The sequence below is a fragment of the Astatotilapia calliptera genome, chromosome 16, assembly GCF_964374335.1.
Source record: "Astatotilapia calliptera chromosome 16, fAstCal68.1, whole genome shotgun sequence".
NCBI classification, from domain to species: domain Eukaryota; kingdom Metazoa; phylum Chordata; class Actinopteri; order Cichliformes; family Cichlidae; genus Astatotilapia; species Astatotilapia calliptera.
Window position 1 is genome coordinate 26,047,910 of NC_137437.1, and position 18,410 is coordinate 26,066,319.

At 38.9% G+C, this 18,410-nt stretch overlaps 1 protein-coding gene across 1 annotated transcript in view; it reads left to right on the plus strand.

The window, feature by feature from the left end:
- LOC113008222 (ephrin type-A receptor 6-like) overlaps nt 1-18,410 on the plus strand; it is a 182,410-nt gene that overhangs the window by 140,521 nt on the left and 23,479 nt on the right. The window contains exons 6-8 of the mRNA XM_080290340.1: nt 8,422-8,546; nt 8,899-9,061; nt 11,617-11,725. Of these exons, the coding sequence (XP_080146466.1) occupies nt 8,422-8,546; nt 8,899-9,061; nt 11,617-11,725 (397 nt within the window). The remainder of the gene's footprint in view (nt 1-8,421; nt 8,547-8,898; nt 9,062-11,616; nt 11,726-18,410) is intronic.

Sequence of the window (18,410 nt, forward strand, 5' to 3'; positions counted from 1 at the left end):
TATAACTAACAAAAGACCCGACAAGTGTTGCGTCTACACATAACAATTTAGGAAAGAACATGGAGCTTATCCCAGCTGCTACAGGGCGAAAGGCAAGGTGTACCCTGAACAGGTCGCTGCAAGTGATGGACGGATGAATGGACAGATGGTGAGATGGACTTTGTTGCTAGCATTGACAAAAACAAATAACTTATTCCTAATTCTTCATATGCCTCTATAAAAAATCTGGAAAAAACACAGATTGGTGACTCTTGACTTGGCTGAAAAATAGGCATAACTCAGCATGTTATTCCTCAAAGAAACTGGGACTTGGGTACTTACGAATCAAGATTTGAAATTTCTGGTTCAAATTCATGTACAGGAGGTCAGCAGAGTGAAAGCAGTGAGTGTCCAAAGCCATCTGTAAAACGCGGTCATGGTTTGAGGTTGCATTTCAGTCAGTGGCTTGTCAAAATTGATTAAAATTATGAAGGCAGAAATGTAACCTCATGATTTACCATACAATACCATCTGAACCGCAATAAAGAGAAGCAATAATAGAGGGCATGTGCTGTCAGACAGCTTTGGATAAGATCCAAAAACAGTCGAGGTAGGACTGTGAGCTGCACCTAAAGAGTTACACTAAATTAGTCATTGTTTAAGTTACACATATGCACACACCTACATAAACACACATCACAATATGGCGATAATAACTCAAGAAAGTCACAATGTTGCATTTCTCTCATACCACACTGTTTCTTTTATTCATTGATCCTTAATACTAATAATTTTGCATTGCAGCATAAGATGGAGTACAATACATATAAAACAGACTTTTACTTATTCTATTTTTTTCTGTAGGATTACACGACTTTGTAAATATAAAAGTACTTCTTTCATGTTTGAAAACACTAAAGCAATCTGTTTCCTATTCCCTTTCAAATAACTTTAGAAAATTCTCATCTGTGGGTTCCTGCTCTCTAATATACTAGTAACCAGTTCCTTCCCATGTTGAATAAAGAAGGAAATTTAAAGATCATAAAAGGTAGAATTGGTGGGCAAAGAGTAGTGGTGACAACAACAGAGGTGTTCGCTTTCATTTTCTTCTAATAAAACAATGACAGTATGGTTTCCCAGCTCCTGGCTAACAAGCTCAAACCCCTACAGCCCAAAACTTTCATCTTATCTAACAGCCAACCCCTAACCCCAACATCCGCCTTCAGGATCTCTCGTCTGTTCCCTTAACCCAGTGCTTCCATCCGCTAATACCGCGCTTCTGTCAATGTGAGAACTGCAAACACCTTCCCCAGGCATAGTTTTGTAGAATAATTGATTTAAAAACAAAAAAACATATTGGTGGCATCATTTCACTTTGAACCCACATTAGAAAAGCAGGCCTACATTTTATAATCATATAATGAGTCAGCTCTGTAACATTAGATGATAATGTATAATAATGAATCTCAGGGCAGTTACATCTGCTGACCTCTCTTGGGAGCTCAGCACAATTATTTACACAGCAGAAATTCATAGACCAAAGTTAATGTAATTCAGTCTGAGAAAGGAAGATGTAGCTTATTCACTTATTTCCAATTAAAACTTGTGGGAAGGAGAAACAGCTATGTGGATTTGTTTTTTTTTAACAACTTGAAAGAACTAGGACGTGTTTTGAAAAGTAACCACTGAATGTGTGAGTGTGGCAATTACAGTACAAGCGACAAGATGGGCAGGTGTGGTCACTGTCAGCCAGTGAAGTGCCTGTAGTAATATATAGAGTAGTAGTTGCTAAGATCCCCAAAGACTCCTCTTAGCTTAGCAGTCTCTCCACAGATTGTATATATATAAAAAAAGATGATTACTTTTAAAAATGACTATTTAAAAGCTTCAAGATTGTGAGGTTTGTTTTTCTTCAAACAAGCACGGTCACATTTGGACAGCTTTATGATTTTATGGGCACATTGCGCACACACACAGATGTTAGAATAACATTTCACTTATTTGACTTATTTTAAAAAATTGAGTACAGACAAATGTGGGGGAGGTCACTGAGGCAGTCCTTGGTGGCAGAGCCCCTGGGGTGGGTGAGGTTCCTGAAGGCTCTGGATGTTGTAGGGCTGTCCTGATTGATACGCCTCTACAATGTTGCACGGAGATCAGAGGGGCATTCCTCTGGACTGGCAGAACAGGGTGGTGGTCTGGAGCTGCACTGGCCTGTTAAGCTGGAGGAGGTGGGGAGAGGGAGGCCTGGGCTTCAGTGCCCCTGCAACGCGGCCCCGCAGTACAGACTTGTCGGATGGTCATTTTGTATAATTAATCACACAGTAATATATTATTATTGTCAGATAACGTGATTTCAAAATTCAGGAAAGCTGCAAAACCAAAAACAAACTCAAATGTCTGAATTCATTTTATTTGATTTAGCTGATGTTATCTGAGAGGACTGCAGGAACCAGGAATCACTTAACCATGCATCTTTCATGAATAACATTAAGCCTTACTACAATATAAAGGGATAGTTATAGAATCTTTTACACCAGTAGGGGTTGTCACCAGGGCTGGACTGGCCATCGGGCATACTGGGCATTTGCCCGGTGGGCTGCTCATGATTCTTCATTTTTATGGGCCGATGGGGTTTCATTTCTTTACTTTTTTTTTTAAAGCTATAAATGAATAGTGGTGAATTGGCCAGTTGGTCATGATCGACTCTGGACTGGACCAATTACAGCCGAGGAGGTGAAACTCTAAAGTTGAGGTGAAAAAAGGAACGTGATTTGTCCCGTACGACTTCAGCTAGAAAGTTGCTTATTCAATCATGAAACTGATCAGTGATCAGCTGATCGGCTTTTCTCTCTGCGCCAGAAAGAGGAAACTGATGGAGCAACAGCACATTTAAGCTTGATCAGCTGATCCTTTTTTTTACGTAGCTGACAGCTGGGTCTAGCAAACTTTTGCCAGGGGAGCAGGTAGGGCATTAACAGGGAAAGGGGGACACAAAGAAATACTTTTCTTTTTTATTCTCATTTGAAATTTCTGACTTAATAAATAATTATCTGAATCTTACAACCAAAGTTTTCATCTGATGTAAAATGTATAGAAATCCATTATTGTATTCAGTAAATATTAAGTCTAGTGTATACCCTAGTAAGTTATAGTATTCTTTCCTTTGGGAAGGTACCATCTGTGCAGTCTGCAATTCTGTTGAAGAAAGATGTTGAATCTATTTAATTACTGGAGAAAAATCATAGATTTCTGTGCATTTGTTTTATACATGCATTAAATTAAAATCGGTTTTGTCAATTAACCCTTTAAGACCTACCATAGAACCAAGTCCGCCAGAGCTTACTTTAAATGGCCTGGTAAATGGCCTGCATTTGTATAGCGCTTTACTCAGTCCCTAAGGACCCCAAAGCACTTTACACTACATTCTTTCATTCACCCATTCACACACACATTCACACACTGGCAATGGCAAGCTACATTGTAGCCACAGCTGCCCCGGGGCGCACTGACAGAGGCGAGGCTGCCGAACACTGGCGCCACCGGGCCCTATGACCACCACCAGTAGGCAAATATGGGGTTAGTATCTTGCCCAAGGATATTTGGCATGCAGCCAGGAGGCAGCCTGGGATCAAACCACCGACCTTCTGATTAGTGGCTGACCTGCTCTGCCACCTGAGCTACAGCCACCCCAAAAACTGTAAACTTTACTTTATATTTTTACATGCCATTTGTGGGAGCATTTCAAGTTGCTATACATCAATACAACTGATATAGCCCAAATTTTAATAATATGTAATGTATGCATTAAGTCCATAGTAACTACATAAATTGCAAAAAAGTGCAATAAACTACAAAAAAATTGAAAATCGTTTTTGTTTTTTTACATATATTTCTACTTAGAGAAATTTAAGAGGTTTATCCCTCAAAACTTTAAATACAAAAAAGTTGCAAAAGTATTTTACAAGAACAGGAAGTTTATCTTGAGTGTCTAGTTTTATTTTTGAGATACACCAATTTTTATATACTGCAGAAAAAACCAAAATAAATCCTATAATACAAATTTGCAAAGAAAACAGCATTTGCATCAAAATAAACTTTCTAAAGCAGTGCAATTTGAGTTCTAAGCATCCCAGAAACTATTCAGAAAAGCATGAAGTCAAACATGACTTTTAAAAACACCAGGATAGGTTTATAAAGCCCCAAAAGTAAAAACCTACAGTTTCCGCGAAATGACGTCACCTCCGGTTTTGGGCAAGTAATGGCAGTCATGCGATAGTTCGCGCTGACGTCAATGTAGGAAGTGTTATGAACAGCTGCAAAGCTTGTTTCTGGATTATTATGTTTTTGTTGCTGCAAGTGCTTTTTATGCAATTTTTGCAAAGCTATATGTGGAAGGAAACCGTGACCTAGGACAAGCTGATGGCATAAAATGTAAGTTCAACTCCTCCTCCAAAATACAAATTATGCTAACTTACATGGTTCCGGTGACCGGTTCTACAGGGATTTTACCTCCTAGGACCTGGTCCACATATGTGTACATGGCATTTTGGGTTATTTAGACCAAAATACTCAATTTTGCTCTATAAGGGCCTGATATCCACTTACGAGGACATTATACTGCTATTTTTTTGTATTGAAATTTTATATGAATATCCTCATATCTGGCTCTCATTTTTCTTAGAAACAAAAATGAGGTGGGGAAAAAAAATCTGGTAATTCTTTGTGTTTACATTCATCAGGTCCCAATATGCCCAAATATCAAAGAGAGATTAAAAATGCATGCCATGAAATTTCTTTTCTTTTTTTGCTGGGAGTTGTCAACCCTATTAGTTAGGTATATGCAGTGTTGGGAAGGTTACTTTTAAAATGTATTCCATTACAGATTACAGAATACATGCCCCAAAATGTATTCTGTAACGTATTCCGTTACGTTACTCAATGAGAGTAAGGTATTCTGAATACTTTGGATTACTTAATATATTATCATGCTTTTTACAACTACGTGAATGTACTATTGCTATGATTTATTACTATTACTGAAGGTCCGCGGCTCCGAACCATAGTAAAGGGACCTTTGGCTAATATGTCGGGTTCCGTGTGGGCCCATAGCCGAAAAATAGCTTTACTTTGTTGTGTGGGTCAACTTTGCTTGCGAGAGACAGAGAGAGGCGTTGAAAGGCTGCTCCAACGGAACTTATTGTTTCGGAGGAAAACACGAACACAGCGTACAGTCCAGTCTTAATAGCTTACTTACAACTGGGTTCCTCAGGCACTCTTCTTGCCTGCAGTGGTTATTATTATATTTACATACTTCCAGCTCCCGTTTCTGCTCGATGATAACTCATACTTTTCCACTCGCCTTTTTCTCCCTCCTGGCGCTCACAGACACATAATGGGTATGGCAGTCCATTCTCCCTGCAACACGGACTACACTTCCCATCAGGCTACATTCTTTAGAGCTATGCCTGTAGCATTCTGCCTATTAGCTTAGCACAACAACAACAAAAAGGCGCTCTCTCACCCAGGAAACACGCAGAGAGAGAGAGTCACCCTGTAACCATGGCAACCGTAACGCTGCCACCAGGAACAACAGAACATAGCTGTCAAACAAAACCCAAACAGTCCTGACCCGCTACAATATGAAACAGGAAAGTACAGCCGTGTAATCCATTTATTTCAACAAAGTAACTGTATTCTAAATACCACCTTTTTAAACGGTAACTGTAACGGAATACAGGGAGTGCAGAATTATTAGGCAAATGAGTATTTTGTCCACATCATCCTCTTCATGCATGTTGTCTTACTCCAAGCTGTATAGGCTCGAAAGCCTACTACCAATTAAGCATATTAGGTGATGTGCATCTCTGTAATGAGAAGGGGTGTGGTCTAATGACATCAACACCCTATATCAGGTGTGCATAATTATTAGGCAACTTCCTTTCCTTTGGCAAAATGGGTCAAAAGAAGGACTTGACAGGCTCAGAAAAGTCAAAAATAGTGAGATATCTTGCAGAGGGATGCAGCAGTCTCAAAATTGCAAAGCTCCTGAAGCGTGATCATCGAACAATCAAGCGTTTCATTCAAAATAGTCAACAGTGTTGCAAGAAGCGTGTGGAAAAACCAAGGCGCAAAATAACTGCCCATGAATTGACAAAAGTCAAGCGTGCAGCTGCCAAGATGCCACTTGCCACCAGTTTGGCCATATTTCAGAGCTGCAACATCACTGGAGTGCCCAAAAGCACAAGGTGTGCAATACTCAGAGACATGGCCAAGGTAAGAAAGGCTGAAAGACGACCACCACTGAACAAGACACACAAGCTGAAACGTCAAGACTGGGCCAAGAAATATCTCAAGACTGGTTTTTCTAAGGTTCTATGGACTGATGAAATGAGAGTGAGTCTTGATGGGCCAGATGGATGGGCCCGTGGCTGGATTGGTAAAGGGCAGAGAGCTCCAGTCCGACTCAGACGCCAGCAAGGTGGAGGTGGAGTACTGGTTTGGGCTGGTATCATCAAAGATGAGCTTGTGGGGCCTTTTCGGGTTGAGGATAGAGTCAAGCTCAACTCCCAGTCCTACTGCCAGTTTCTGGAAGACACCTTCTTCAAGCAGTGGTACAGGAAGAAGTCTGCATCCTTCAAGAAAAACATGATTTTCATGCAGGACAATGCTCCATCACACGCGTCCAAGTACTCCACAGCGCGGCTGGCAAGAAAGGGTATAAAAGAAGAAAAACTAATGACATGGCCACCTTGTTCACCTGATCTGAACCCCATTGAGAACCTGTGGTCCATCATCAAATGTGAGATTTACAAGGAGGGAAAACAGTACACCTCTCTGAACAGTGTCTGGGAGGCTGTGGTTGCTGCTGCACGCAATGTTGATGGTGAACAGATCAAAACACTGACAGAATCCATGGATGGCAGGCTTTTGAGTGTCCTTGCAAAGAAAGGTGGCTATATTGGTCGCTGATTTGTTTTTGTTTTGTTTTTGAATGTCAGAAATGTATATTTGTGAATGTGGAGATGTTATATTGGTTTCACTGGTAAAAATAAATAATTGAAATGGGTATATATTTGTTTTTTGTTAAGTTGCCTAATAATTATGCACAGTAATAGTCACCTGCACACACAGATATCCCCCTAAAATAGCTAAAACTAAAAACAAACTAAAAACTACTTCCACAAACATTCAGCTTTGATATTAATGAGTTTTTTGGGTTCATTGAGAACATGGTTGTTGTTCCTCAAAAATACAACTTGCCTAATAATTCTGCACTCCCTGTACAGTTACTCATATTTTGTATTTTAAATACGTAACGGCGGTACATGTATTCCGTTACTCCCCAACACTGGGTATATGTAATTATAAATTAGGTTGTTTTATATAGCGCCGCTGTGACGTAAAGGGGATACAGCCTGTGTTTTGTTCTCGTCCTTGCCTTAGGTACTGCCCTGTTCAGCTGACTCCATTCAGTAATTAGGCCTAGGAGTAGTTAAGGTCAGGATGGGAGCACCTGAGTATCAGAGTGTTACTCTCTTTACTGTCTGAGCTGTGTGCTTGTGATTGTTTACTGCTCAGTGGAGCAGAGAGTGTTTTGATCATTTAACATTTTTGACCTATTATTCTTTTGACTAACTTCTAGGTTTTTGTAGTATTTCTTCCTTTAAGGCAGCTAAAGTGCCTTATACACTTAATTATTAATTAAAGAAATTAAGCTCTTTTTCAGTTTTTGCCTTGTTTACTTTTTCACTCCGGATGTGTTCACTGTTACTTCCCCAGTTCCCCAAGATTTTCTAGGGAATGTGACAGTTCTTTGATGTTTCAGCGAGATTCTTGTTTACTGGAATAAACTACAGCTGTTGCTGATGTGAATCAGTACTTTTAAAAGTATGGGCTCCCGAAAAACAAAACTTTTGTGTACTTACTCTGTGCATTACTTACTTATTTCTGGTGTAGTCCATTATGATTTCAGTCATTAGTTCGGTGTATGAATAAACAATCCAGGTGAGAACAAAAACACAGTAAAGACATCAAGAATACCTCAATGGTCTGCTTAATTCTATTGTTTGTTTAGCTGATTCTTTAATTCTTTAATGTGATTTTATGGCTATAGATAATACAGTCTATAAAATCGTATGTAATTCTGGCTAAATAGCTCTCAAATATACCACACAAAGAGACCGCACAGAAAACAAAATTCTAGATTGGACTGTTAGAAATACAGACTTATTGGAGGGGAATGGTGATTCATGTGAAAGAGTAAGCTTACTAATTAAATTATTTTCTGCTGCTGAGTCTTGGCACATTGCACTTCATAGTTACACACTCTTTGTGCACTTTGTGTACAATAGCATGTAGTGTCTTCAGCAGCAGTTTCTCAACAATGCCAAGAGGGTAAACATACTGAAAATGATACCTGTCTGTGTGTTTGCAAACCAGGTCCGTCTCTGGTCGGGGCTTTAAAGAAGGACTGGGCTTCTCCAAACAGCATTGCACTCTCCTGGCAGCAACCTGAACAGACAGCACTCCCGATCATTGATTACGAGGTCAAATATTATGAGAAGGTACTAAAATACTCAGCATATGATTCAAAGGGCAGATATATCACTTCTCAAGAGGAATATGTCATGTTTCCGGTGAATTATTAAGCTCACAACATTAATTTAACAAGAAAAGGCAACTTTGTAGAACATCTCAGCAGTACAAATGTGTCATACGAATGATTTACTGCCTGTAATATTTGTTCCTAAAAGTGATCAAAAGAGCTTACAAGCTCTCCATCACTACAATGTGGCTGGAAGGTAGTATTTGTCACTGCTTGAAAAAATATCAATGACAAATGTATCTTTTAAAACTTGGTCAAAATATTCTCCGCAATGCTGAGACTTTTGATCATCCCTCTGTTCTGCCCCACAGGAACACGAGCTGCTGAGCTACTCATCGACACGCACCAAAGCCCCCAGTGTGATTGTCTCGGGTTTAAAACCAGCAACTTGGTACGTCTTCAGCGTGCGCACCCGAACAGCTGCCGGATACAGCTCCTACTCTCCTAAATATGAATACGAAACTACAGGAGACTGTAAGTACCTCAGACAATCTACAGTACTTATTTGTTGTACTGCAGTAAGGCCAAAAAATAGGGTTTTTTCATGACAATAATAATTTGTCATTCAGTCTGAGAAAATCAGGTTTAATATTGAAAAATATATTTTCAACTCTAAATAATGTGTTGTTTTTGCTCATCTTCAAGACGGTAAGTCGGCGATTCAAGATGCTAGTTGCAACCAGCAGCTCAGGTTCAAGTGTAGTTCATGTAGCCTCAAGCAGCACCTAAGGCAGCCTACATCAGAGGCGCCACAGCAAATAATAAACCTGGATGTGAGACCACCTTCAAGTTTCCACACATAACACCACCACTTTCATATCTCACAGCTACTAATTAGAAGTCGCCTGGTTCCCAATTAGGCACAGTTATATCTATCGGAAATGTTGGTGTCAGAAGTACAGTTTTTATTTGTCAGTTCAGTACAACAACATGAGCATTTTTTGTTGTTGCTTTATAAATATATTATATTCTTTTCCCCTCCAATCAGCCTGTAGTTACAGTTATTATAGTTCCAGGTCAAGTTTGATTTTTGTGTTTAAACGTGGAATAACAGCAGCAAAATCTCTTTACAATACTCGATCTTTAAATGCCTTCTTATTTCCTATGTATATACAGTGCGGTGCAAAAGTCTTGAGTCTTGAGAGGTGTTTCCCTAAGAGCTACTAGCTAAAAACTTGGCATATCTCAGCATGCTGTGCAACATCTCCTTGATCCATCTATTGATCACTAAAGCCTCATCAAAAATGGTCTCAGTAAAAGGCTGGCTCTCAAGAAGCCAGTCTTAAGAAAAAGAAACTGAGGAGACTAGCTAAGGTATGCTAACTTACACAAGAAGGGGACTGAAAATCATCATCATTATGCACAGAGGAGGTCATCAGAGAGATAACAGTGAATGTCTACAGCCATCTATAAAACACAGAGAAGGCTCTGTCGTGATTTTGTTAAATTGTTCAAATTGATGAAATAATAAGCACAGAAAAATAAAGTGAATCAAATTTTGATCCACCGTGGAATACCATCTGGAAACCATCTGATTGGCAGTGGCTTCATTTTTCAAAATGACAGTGATCCCAAACACAGGGCCACTACACCTGGATAGAAAACACACGATGGAGTAGACATGGATTTAACTACAATGTGAACATTTGGCATCTCTGCAGTGTGAATTTCATATAGGTTGAAACCACAACCCCTGAATGCCTAAAAGGTCAGAATGTCACTTGCAACGGCGATCGAAAAACTGAATACAATCAACAGGGGAGTCTGACAAAACAGCCTTGATGTTTGGTGTACTCTGAATCAATGTTTTCTCCCAGTGTGTATGTGTGAGTAGGTGCTTTATTGCAAGTCTACTCATAAAATACAAAGGTCCAGATGCCCTTTTATGTTGGGTCAGGTATTGTTGAGGGGTGATTTGGCTTCATAGTGGCCCTCTCCCTTCCAAAGCTGCAGAGCTTTGCTTTATCTGTGGATCAGAGAGTGCTTGGCCAAGCCTTTGTACTGCCTGGCCTTTTATCTGAAAGAAAAAAAAAAAGCAGTTTTGGCCCCTGTCGCTTTCTCCTTCTGTGTCAGTCTGTCTGTCTGCCTGTCAGTTACTGTCACCGCAATAGGTTTTCCATCCGTCTGTGTATCTGTCTGTCACTTCTGTCATCCCTTTCCTCACCTTGCATTTTTCATCCCCTCCTCTGCCACCCCTCTCTCCCTGTGCACACCTCATTACAGCAGCATCAGTCCAACACATCTGTTTAGTTAGTGATGTGAAGCTTAGGACTAGGAAAATTGCCTTGTGTCATGTGACCACTTTCACTCTACCATCCCCTAAATAGACTGTAATTATTTTTATCAACCAAAACACACATATTCTCGACAACCTCCGTTCACATATGTGCTCTTGGCTCTATTCACACACACGCACTTAATGTATTAACCCACATGAGGCTCGCTCTTTGGGCTAGCGACCACGCACCCAGATCTCAAATTCATATTCATTAAGCATGAAATATTATAGAAATAAGTTTGGTAATAGCAATCATCTTTCAATTATCTGGGATTCGTTAGCCTTGTGACAAGACACAGAAAAGGGAAAATCATGAATATCAAATGGGTCCAATTTAACCAAATGTTCATGGACTAAATCACAATTTCATGAATGAATAATATTAATTAAACAGCAGCAGGCAAATGAATCATTCCCGTGTGAAAGTTAACTGAGGGTTTTCTTGCATTATGAAGAGCAGATCAAACATGTCTCCTAATATCTACCTATCAAGAGAGCTTACATGGTCTATGCATACTACACTGATGATAAGACATAATGAAGATGATGTTGAATGATTGTTTTGCTGAAATCCTCTCACTTCCCTCTGATTTGTCCATGTTTATTTTTATCTTTTTTAAGTGCTCTTACTCCGCTTTCCATGTTTCTAACATGATGATGTTATTTTACTCTTCCCCACATAATGTCTCTGCCCAGCTACATATTTTCCTTCTCATCTCATTTTCTTTCCTACTATTTCTTTTACCTTCAGCCTCCAACATGGCTTCTGATCAAGGCCAGGTGTTAGTGATCGTCACAGCAGCGGTTGGTGGTTTTACTCTTCTTGTCATCCTCACTCTCTTCCTCCTCATCACTGGAAGGTAAGATGGATATACTTATCCTGGTTTTACTCAGAGTGAATATTTCACTGCATGGTTAGTTTCAACTGACATCCACTCTTGTCTGTGCATTAAGTGGAAATATCACTTTAGTTGGGTGGTGTTGTCTGTGCTTCAAAGGTAGATATGGTAATCACATAATTCATTCTTCCTATTGGTTAGATTATTTGGTTTCATTGTGCAGATATCAGTGCAGTGTAGAAGCCCCAAAAGACGTTCGTGTAAAGTTTTGCAGCAACAATGTCCACGGTGGCAAGTGGGGAGTTTTGATAAGTGCGCTGACCAAAGTCATGGTTTGTGCCCTATTTATCCGTCATATATATTTAATAGACTACAATTTGTTCATGTAAATAGAGAGTCCTCTTTACACACTAAGGTTAATTATGGAGTTCCACAGGGTTCTGTGCTAGGACCAATTCTGTTTGTCTAATATTCAAATTTGTTTAATGATTTGAAACATTTAGGTGCAAAAACATTTTCACATCTTTGATATTTTTATATGTTGATGCGCAGAGCCCTAAGTGATCTGAACATTTACAAAATGTCATCTCAGGCTTCAGGCTACAGGATTCAGCCTACAAATAGTTAAGGAGGAGGAATATTTCACTTGTTATCGTTAGTGAAGTATGTCGAAAGGTAACCAGGCGTCTTTAACAGCAGACAATTTGGCTTGTCATGACAGGAAAAGTACAAGTGCAGCTAATACTGTTAGGGACGGCTCTGATCCATTTAAGTATGACTGTAATGATTCATTTAAGTATGACTGTAATGATCCATTTAAGTATAACTGTAAGCTTCAAAATTCCTTACAGTAATGTATGTGCTCAGTATTTCCACAGGGCATTGGCACAGCCTTTCACTACATTTGCTTCAGCAATTACCTTTGGACACAGAATACCACTAAAACCCAGGGAAGGGAAGGACATATCAACGAATTATAGGGTTATATATCGTTTGTGCGCACTTATTTTAAGAACAAAATGTGAATTTGTGTAGAAGGTTTTGCCTTTATAGTGATTTAAATAATTAAGCAATTTTTAGTTTCAATTATGTATTAAATTGATAATGAGGAGTTTTTGAACAAACTAAATTTCTAATCAGTTTTGCCAATTTATCACATTACATTAGGTAACCTAATAATTCAATCAAAGCACCAAATATATTTGAGGAAAAAGAAACACAGACAGACACACATGCAAAGGAAGAAGGAAAAAAGGTAAATCATTAGTCTGCCCTAACGTTAAAGATGCACATTCAAGTATACTATGTGGGCAGATGCACAGGTGTGTAACTCTGCAAGACAGAAAAGAAAAGCAACAACACTTTCAAGACTCTATTTCAGAAGCTAGATTTGGAAGCTAAATAATTTTCAGTTTCACTATGAAGATACTGATCAAAAAAAATAAGTAGAATTGCTCACAAAAAGTGAAATATTCAACATCACAAATTAATCTTCTGTTTGCAATATATTTAATATTGATGTTGATTTCGCAAACATTTATGGAAACCATTTTTAAAAAGGAGTTTTGCGTCTTTTGATAATATTTATAGTAATCCAACAATACGAACCTGTGGTTCCATTCACATGCAAATGACAACAATATAATAGCTCCTGGTAGTAAAACAATGGATTGATCTCCATTGATACAAATTAATTAAATCAAATAAAGAACAGATCAAGACAGCTATTATTTTTCTAAGAAATAATCTTTGGTAACACACAGAGTCTGGATAATTTACAACACCCACAGAGTTCTAAAGACAAATACCAAAATTTGAATTTGGATTTAAAACATCTACAACATTGATGACCTGTTTTGTCCAAAATAGGAGGTGGAAATGAAGCAAGCTAAGCAAGAGTGCATTATTAAGATTCTGACACCTTGACAGCAAAATAACTGTTTAAAAAATGTATTTTTGTATTTTAGTTTTAAAGATGGTGAAGATTTTCTCAGTCACATTTGCTGGTAGCAGTGATATAGGCTCCCAGATTGAATTATTAAGACACGCTGTCCGATCAGATTGGAAATCAAAAGTGTTCACAGTCAGACTGAATTGAAGTAAAAGGCGGACTGTCATAGAGGGAGGAAGATGAGATATCATTTAAAATATGCCGAACAACACACATCGTCAGAATATCTCTGCAGAGAGACATTGATACTGTTCCAGTGGGTTATCTGTGTGAAAAATCACAGAAATAACAAATGCAAAAATACAGGTATAAAGAGAAGTACAATGTTTCTAAGGCTGCAAATCTCATCTTTTGCACCTTGTTTTTTTATGCATTTGTCACCAATTGCCTGATAAACTGATTATCTTTCACACAATTACACAGTTTTTAATATGTAAAGATGCATTTGACTGTTTCTCTTAAGTAGACTGATACTTTTTATATAACACCTTTCTACTCTAGCTAAATAAACAAAGTACTTCTAACTAAAAGTCTCATTCACAAGTGCTGTATTCAATGCCTTAAGCACTTCCCTACTATGACAGGCACAAAGTGGATGCAATATCTTGGCCAATGATCCTTCATTACATAAACTAGAAAACCCGAGGATCGAACCACCAACATTTCCATTTGTAGACAACCAACCGGCTTGGTGGGCTGTGGTTCACAACTCAGACACTCCTGAGCCAAAGCACCCCAAGCCTACAGGGACTGGTATTAATGGGCACTTTTCCATTCAAGTAATATAACATGAGCCACACCTATACTTAGCTTTCTAGATCAGCAGAGATCTGGTGTGCGGAGGGTGTGAGCCATAACACCCTGAGCATATGTAGTGTAAATGTATACTACAATATACCTCTCACATTACTGCAACTGACTAGTGTCCCACCAAGAAGGCATTTGACATTAGGAAGGATTTGGGTTCAGTGGACAAAAATGTCTGTTCCATATAAAGTGTTTGATGTCTTTGGACGCGAGCTCAATCAAAATACTCCAAGTTAATGATTTTCATCAAAGATTTCCTGCAATTCCTTTTAATGGGGCTGACAATGAATTAGATACCTGGCGTTATTGGTCTCCGGATATCCAAGTGATTTATTTATTTTTGAAAAATAAATGACACGTGTGGGTATAGCGGTGGTGTGCAGGGTCTTTATGTTTGAGATTAAGTAACCCCTCAGGACCCAATAGTATGTGACCCAATAGTTTATGAAGATTTAACAAAGTGCAAAGACAAAACAAAACACACACCATAATTGCTTAATTCACTCAGCACTGACTCAGAAGTCAATGTGAGCGGATTTAACATGCAGGTGGTGTTTTTAGTTTCCTTAACATTATTGTCCTTAGCTTCTACCCAGCTTTAGAAGCACATGCTTTAAATGCCTTTAAAGCCTCTGGATGGAATGTGTGGACCCAGGACGTTTTTATTATCTAAACCTGACCTTTGACCTGATATTTTCTAATGCATTTCTCAATCTCTTACACTCATAGTTTCATCAGAAAGCTTTAATTCAGATCAAAGACATGGACGTGTTTCCGCTGTGCTTCAAATTCATTTTGACTGGGAAAAATTATTGGAACTTTTAGAAACTGCAACTTGTACTTGAACTCTTCATCCCGGTTGCCAGAGGACTGCAACCATGAACTTCACAGATATTATTTTATATTTTCTTTTTTTTATGTTAGATAAAAAAATTGTTGGTTTCATTTAAATGCAAAAGTCCGCAAAGTCCAAGTTTAACAGCTGACATTTAAAGCATATTTTGGATTTTGGTAGTTCTATGTGATCTATGTTTGTAGGAGGGTACTTTGTTTAAGATGGCACGCACAAACTAGGTGCAAGAGTTTTTGAATTGTAGTACAAGAAGACTTTTTTTACCTGAATTTGTCTAATAGCAGTCACAACAGCAGTTGGAGTGTTTTTTGACTCCATCACAAGCTATCATATCTGCAGTCCCGCTGCCCTGTGTAGGAGGAACTTTCACTCTCTTTCAGTTTCAAAAAAGCTCCAAACGTACTTCAGCTGCCTGGAAAAGATGGGAGCTTTCAGTCATACGCCTCTCATAGATGTAAGGTTGTAGAGGACTTGCTGTATGATGACTGTTTAACACCTGGCTGGCCTAAAAGCTTACTAAATTTACATCTATGTTTGCTTTCTGCTTATGCTAGATTTGAAGAGTGGGAGCTTCTATGAGAATGAAGGTGTCATGATTACACAGATGTAGCCTAGTTGAAGAGTTTTGCACTACACTGCTGCAATGTTTTTTAATCATTTTCTTCATATTTTCTTTAATCCATCCTTCCTTTTGTGCCCTTTGTAGCCTCTTCAGCAGAGCGGTGCACTGCAGTGAGGTGACTGTGAGGGATGTTAGGGTAAGAGAGGAGTGGTTTGAATTACACTGATGCTTTGATTAGGGCTCTAAGCAAGGTTGTTTTACTGAGGTGTGTGGGTGGGTAAAGTGCTTTTGAATATGCGTGTGTGAATATGTACTCTAACAATGTTCGACAGGGCAGAGAACAGTGGAAGAAGCCAAGGTCTTTGTGTGTGATAGCCGGTATTGTGTGTGTGTGTGTGGCCTCCTTACAACATGAAAGCCGGTGAGACAGAAGGATAGGCGGATAAAGGGGATCAGAGGACAGGACTGGAAAAGACTGATAAAGGCACATGCCACGATTTCTTTAATGAACAGCTTGACCTCATCAGCAGAGGTCAACAGTAGCTTTCCAAATCCCCTTCTTGTCCTCTCTGCCACTGTTACAGTTATCTGCTCTGTCTATCAGTGTCCAGGATCCCACAGACTTCACTTAGCCGAAACCCAGTCTGGCAACCGGTGGCTCACAGCCCTCTGACACCTGCTCTAATCTGGCAACCCGGATTATGTTAAGTCTTCAAAGAGAAGAAGGCTCATATGTGATCACATGAACCCACACACACTTGCGGAAGCAAGCGCCAACACTTTCTCCTCTACTGCACTGTCTGCGTTTTCACCCCAAACTTATTCAGTCACAGCCTGCATTATCCTTTCAGTTAGCCTGGCCTCTCTGTCATTCTGGGGAGGTTGTTTTTGTTGATTAGAATAGTTACTGAGGCAGCACCTCTACCTCACATCACATTTCATACAGAAAAAATGTATTATTAAAAAAAGAAGAAGAAGAAGAAGTCTCCTGCATAATTCATGTGGCTGCTGATCCAGCTGAAGCTGTGGAGAAAAAAAAAAGCCAGCCATGAGGAAGACATCAACTTCTCCTGTTTCTTAAAACTGCAATAATCAATAATGTTATTCAAACAATTTATCATGTCTGTCTGCTACAAATTGGTGTCACGTGGAATCAACATAGGCCTACAGAATATCTGACTGCAGCTCCTGTCTGCTAGCCAAATAAAGTTTTTTTTGTTCTTGATGTTTCCTCAGTTCAATACGTAGCAGTGTGAACTTGATTTGTATTTCATATGGCTGTATATACATACAGTAATACTGGATAGGAGCAAGTATAGGATAAGTGTGACCACCTCTGTTAAAGCAGTCGATTTGACAGTTTGCAGGTCTGGAGCATTCAGGTGTGTAGTAACACAATGCCCCAGTCTTCCCAAGAGTTGACATCTCAGCACATTCAACCCAAGGTCAGATCAGACCGTGTAATGCTCAAAGTAACTGCAAAAAAGCTAAGAGCTACATCTGTCAGATTGCAGAAATATTTGACAGTACAATTAGAAAAAGACTGAATAAGTTTGACGTGGTTGGAAGCGTCGCTAGGAGAAAGCTTTCTTTAAATTGAGCGTGGTGGCACTGCAGCTTAGGTTTAAAAAGTTGCATCTGAACAAGCCCATATGGAAAAGATATATATATAAATCTTATAAAGTTTGTATCTGTCTTGTGTGAAACTTGTATGAAAAGCATATAAGTGAGAAAACAGATATAAGATCCCTTGAAAAATTATATAATGAAACTTGTATGTTCTGGATACTTACTAAAACAATGTATGAAAGTAATGCGAAAGTGGCCACTTTCATGAGTAAATCATGTAAGCCTTATATGATTTACTCATGAAAGTGGCCACTTTCATGAGTAATCACATATAAGTTTTTACTATTTCTTTTCCGTATGGGAGTACAGATGAGACCAAAGTGGAAATGTCTGCCATCCAGTGCCACAACTGGTGGAAACACATCATGTAAGGACAAACGTTTCATACCAGTTATTAAGCACGGTGTTGGAGAGGTGATGGTTTGGGCTTGTTTTGCAGCCACAGTATATGAGCACCTTGCAGTCAACCATGAACTTTCACTCTGTACCAAATATTCTAGAGCCAAATATGACATAATCTCTTCAACAGTTAAAGCAAATCTACAACAGCGTGGCTGAGGAAAAAATCATTTACAGTGTTGCAAAGTTGAAATGCTGTGGTGGAGCTGTGCATCCACAAATGGGCCCACAAACCTTAATGAAGTGATGCAACTAAATAAGAGTGGGTCAAAATTCCATCGCAATGATGTGTGAGACTGATAAAATCATACACAAAACCCTTACATACGTTATTCCTGCTAAAGGTGGTTGGTTCTACAAACCATTGAATCATGGAGTGTACTTATTTTTTTTATTTTTTTGTAGCATAAAATCTTGTGAAAACATCAAAGACAGCTACCATATACTGTATATACCAAAATGTTTCTGGTCAACTGAAAGATATCAGATATTATTTTTATTTATT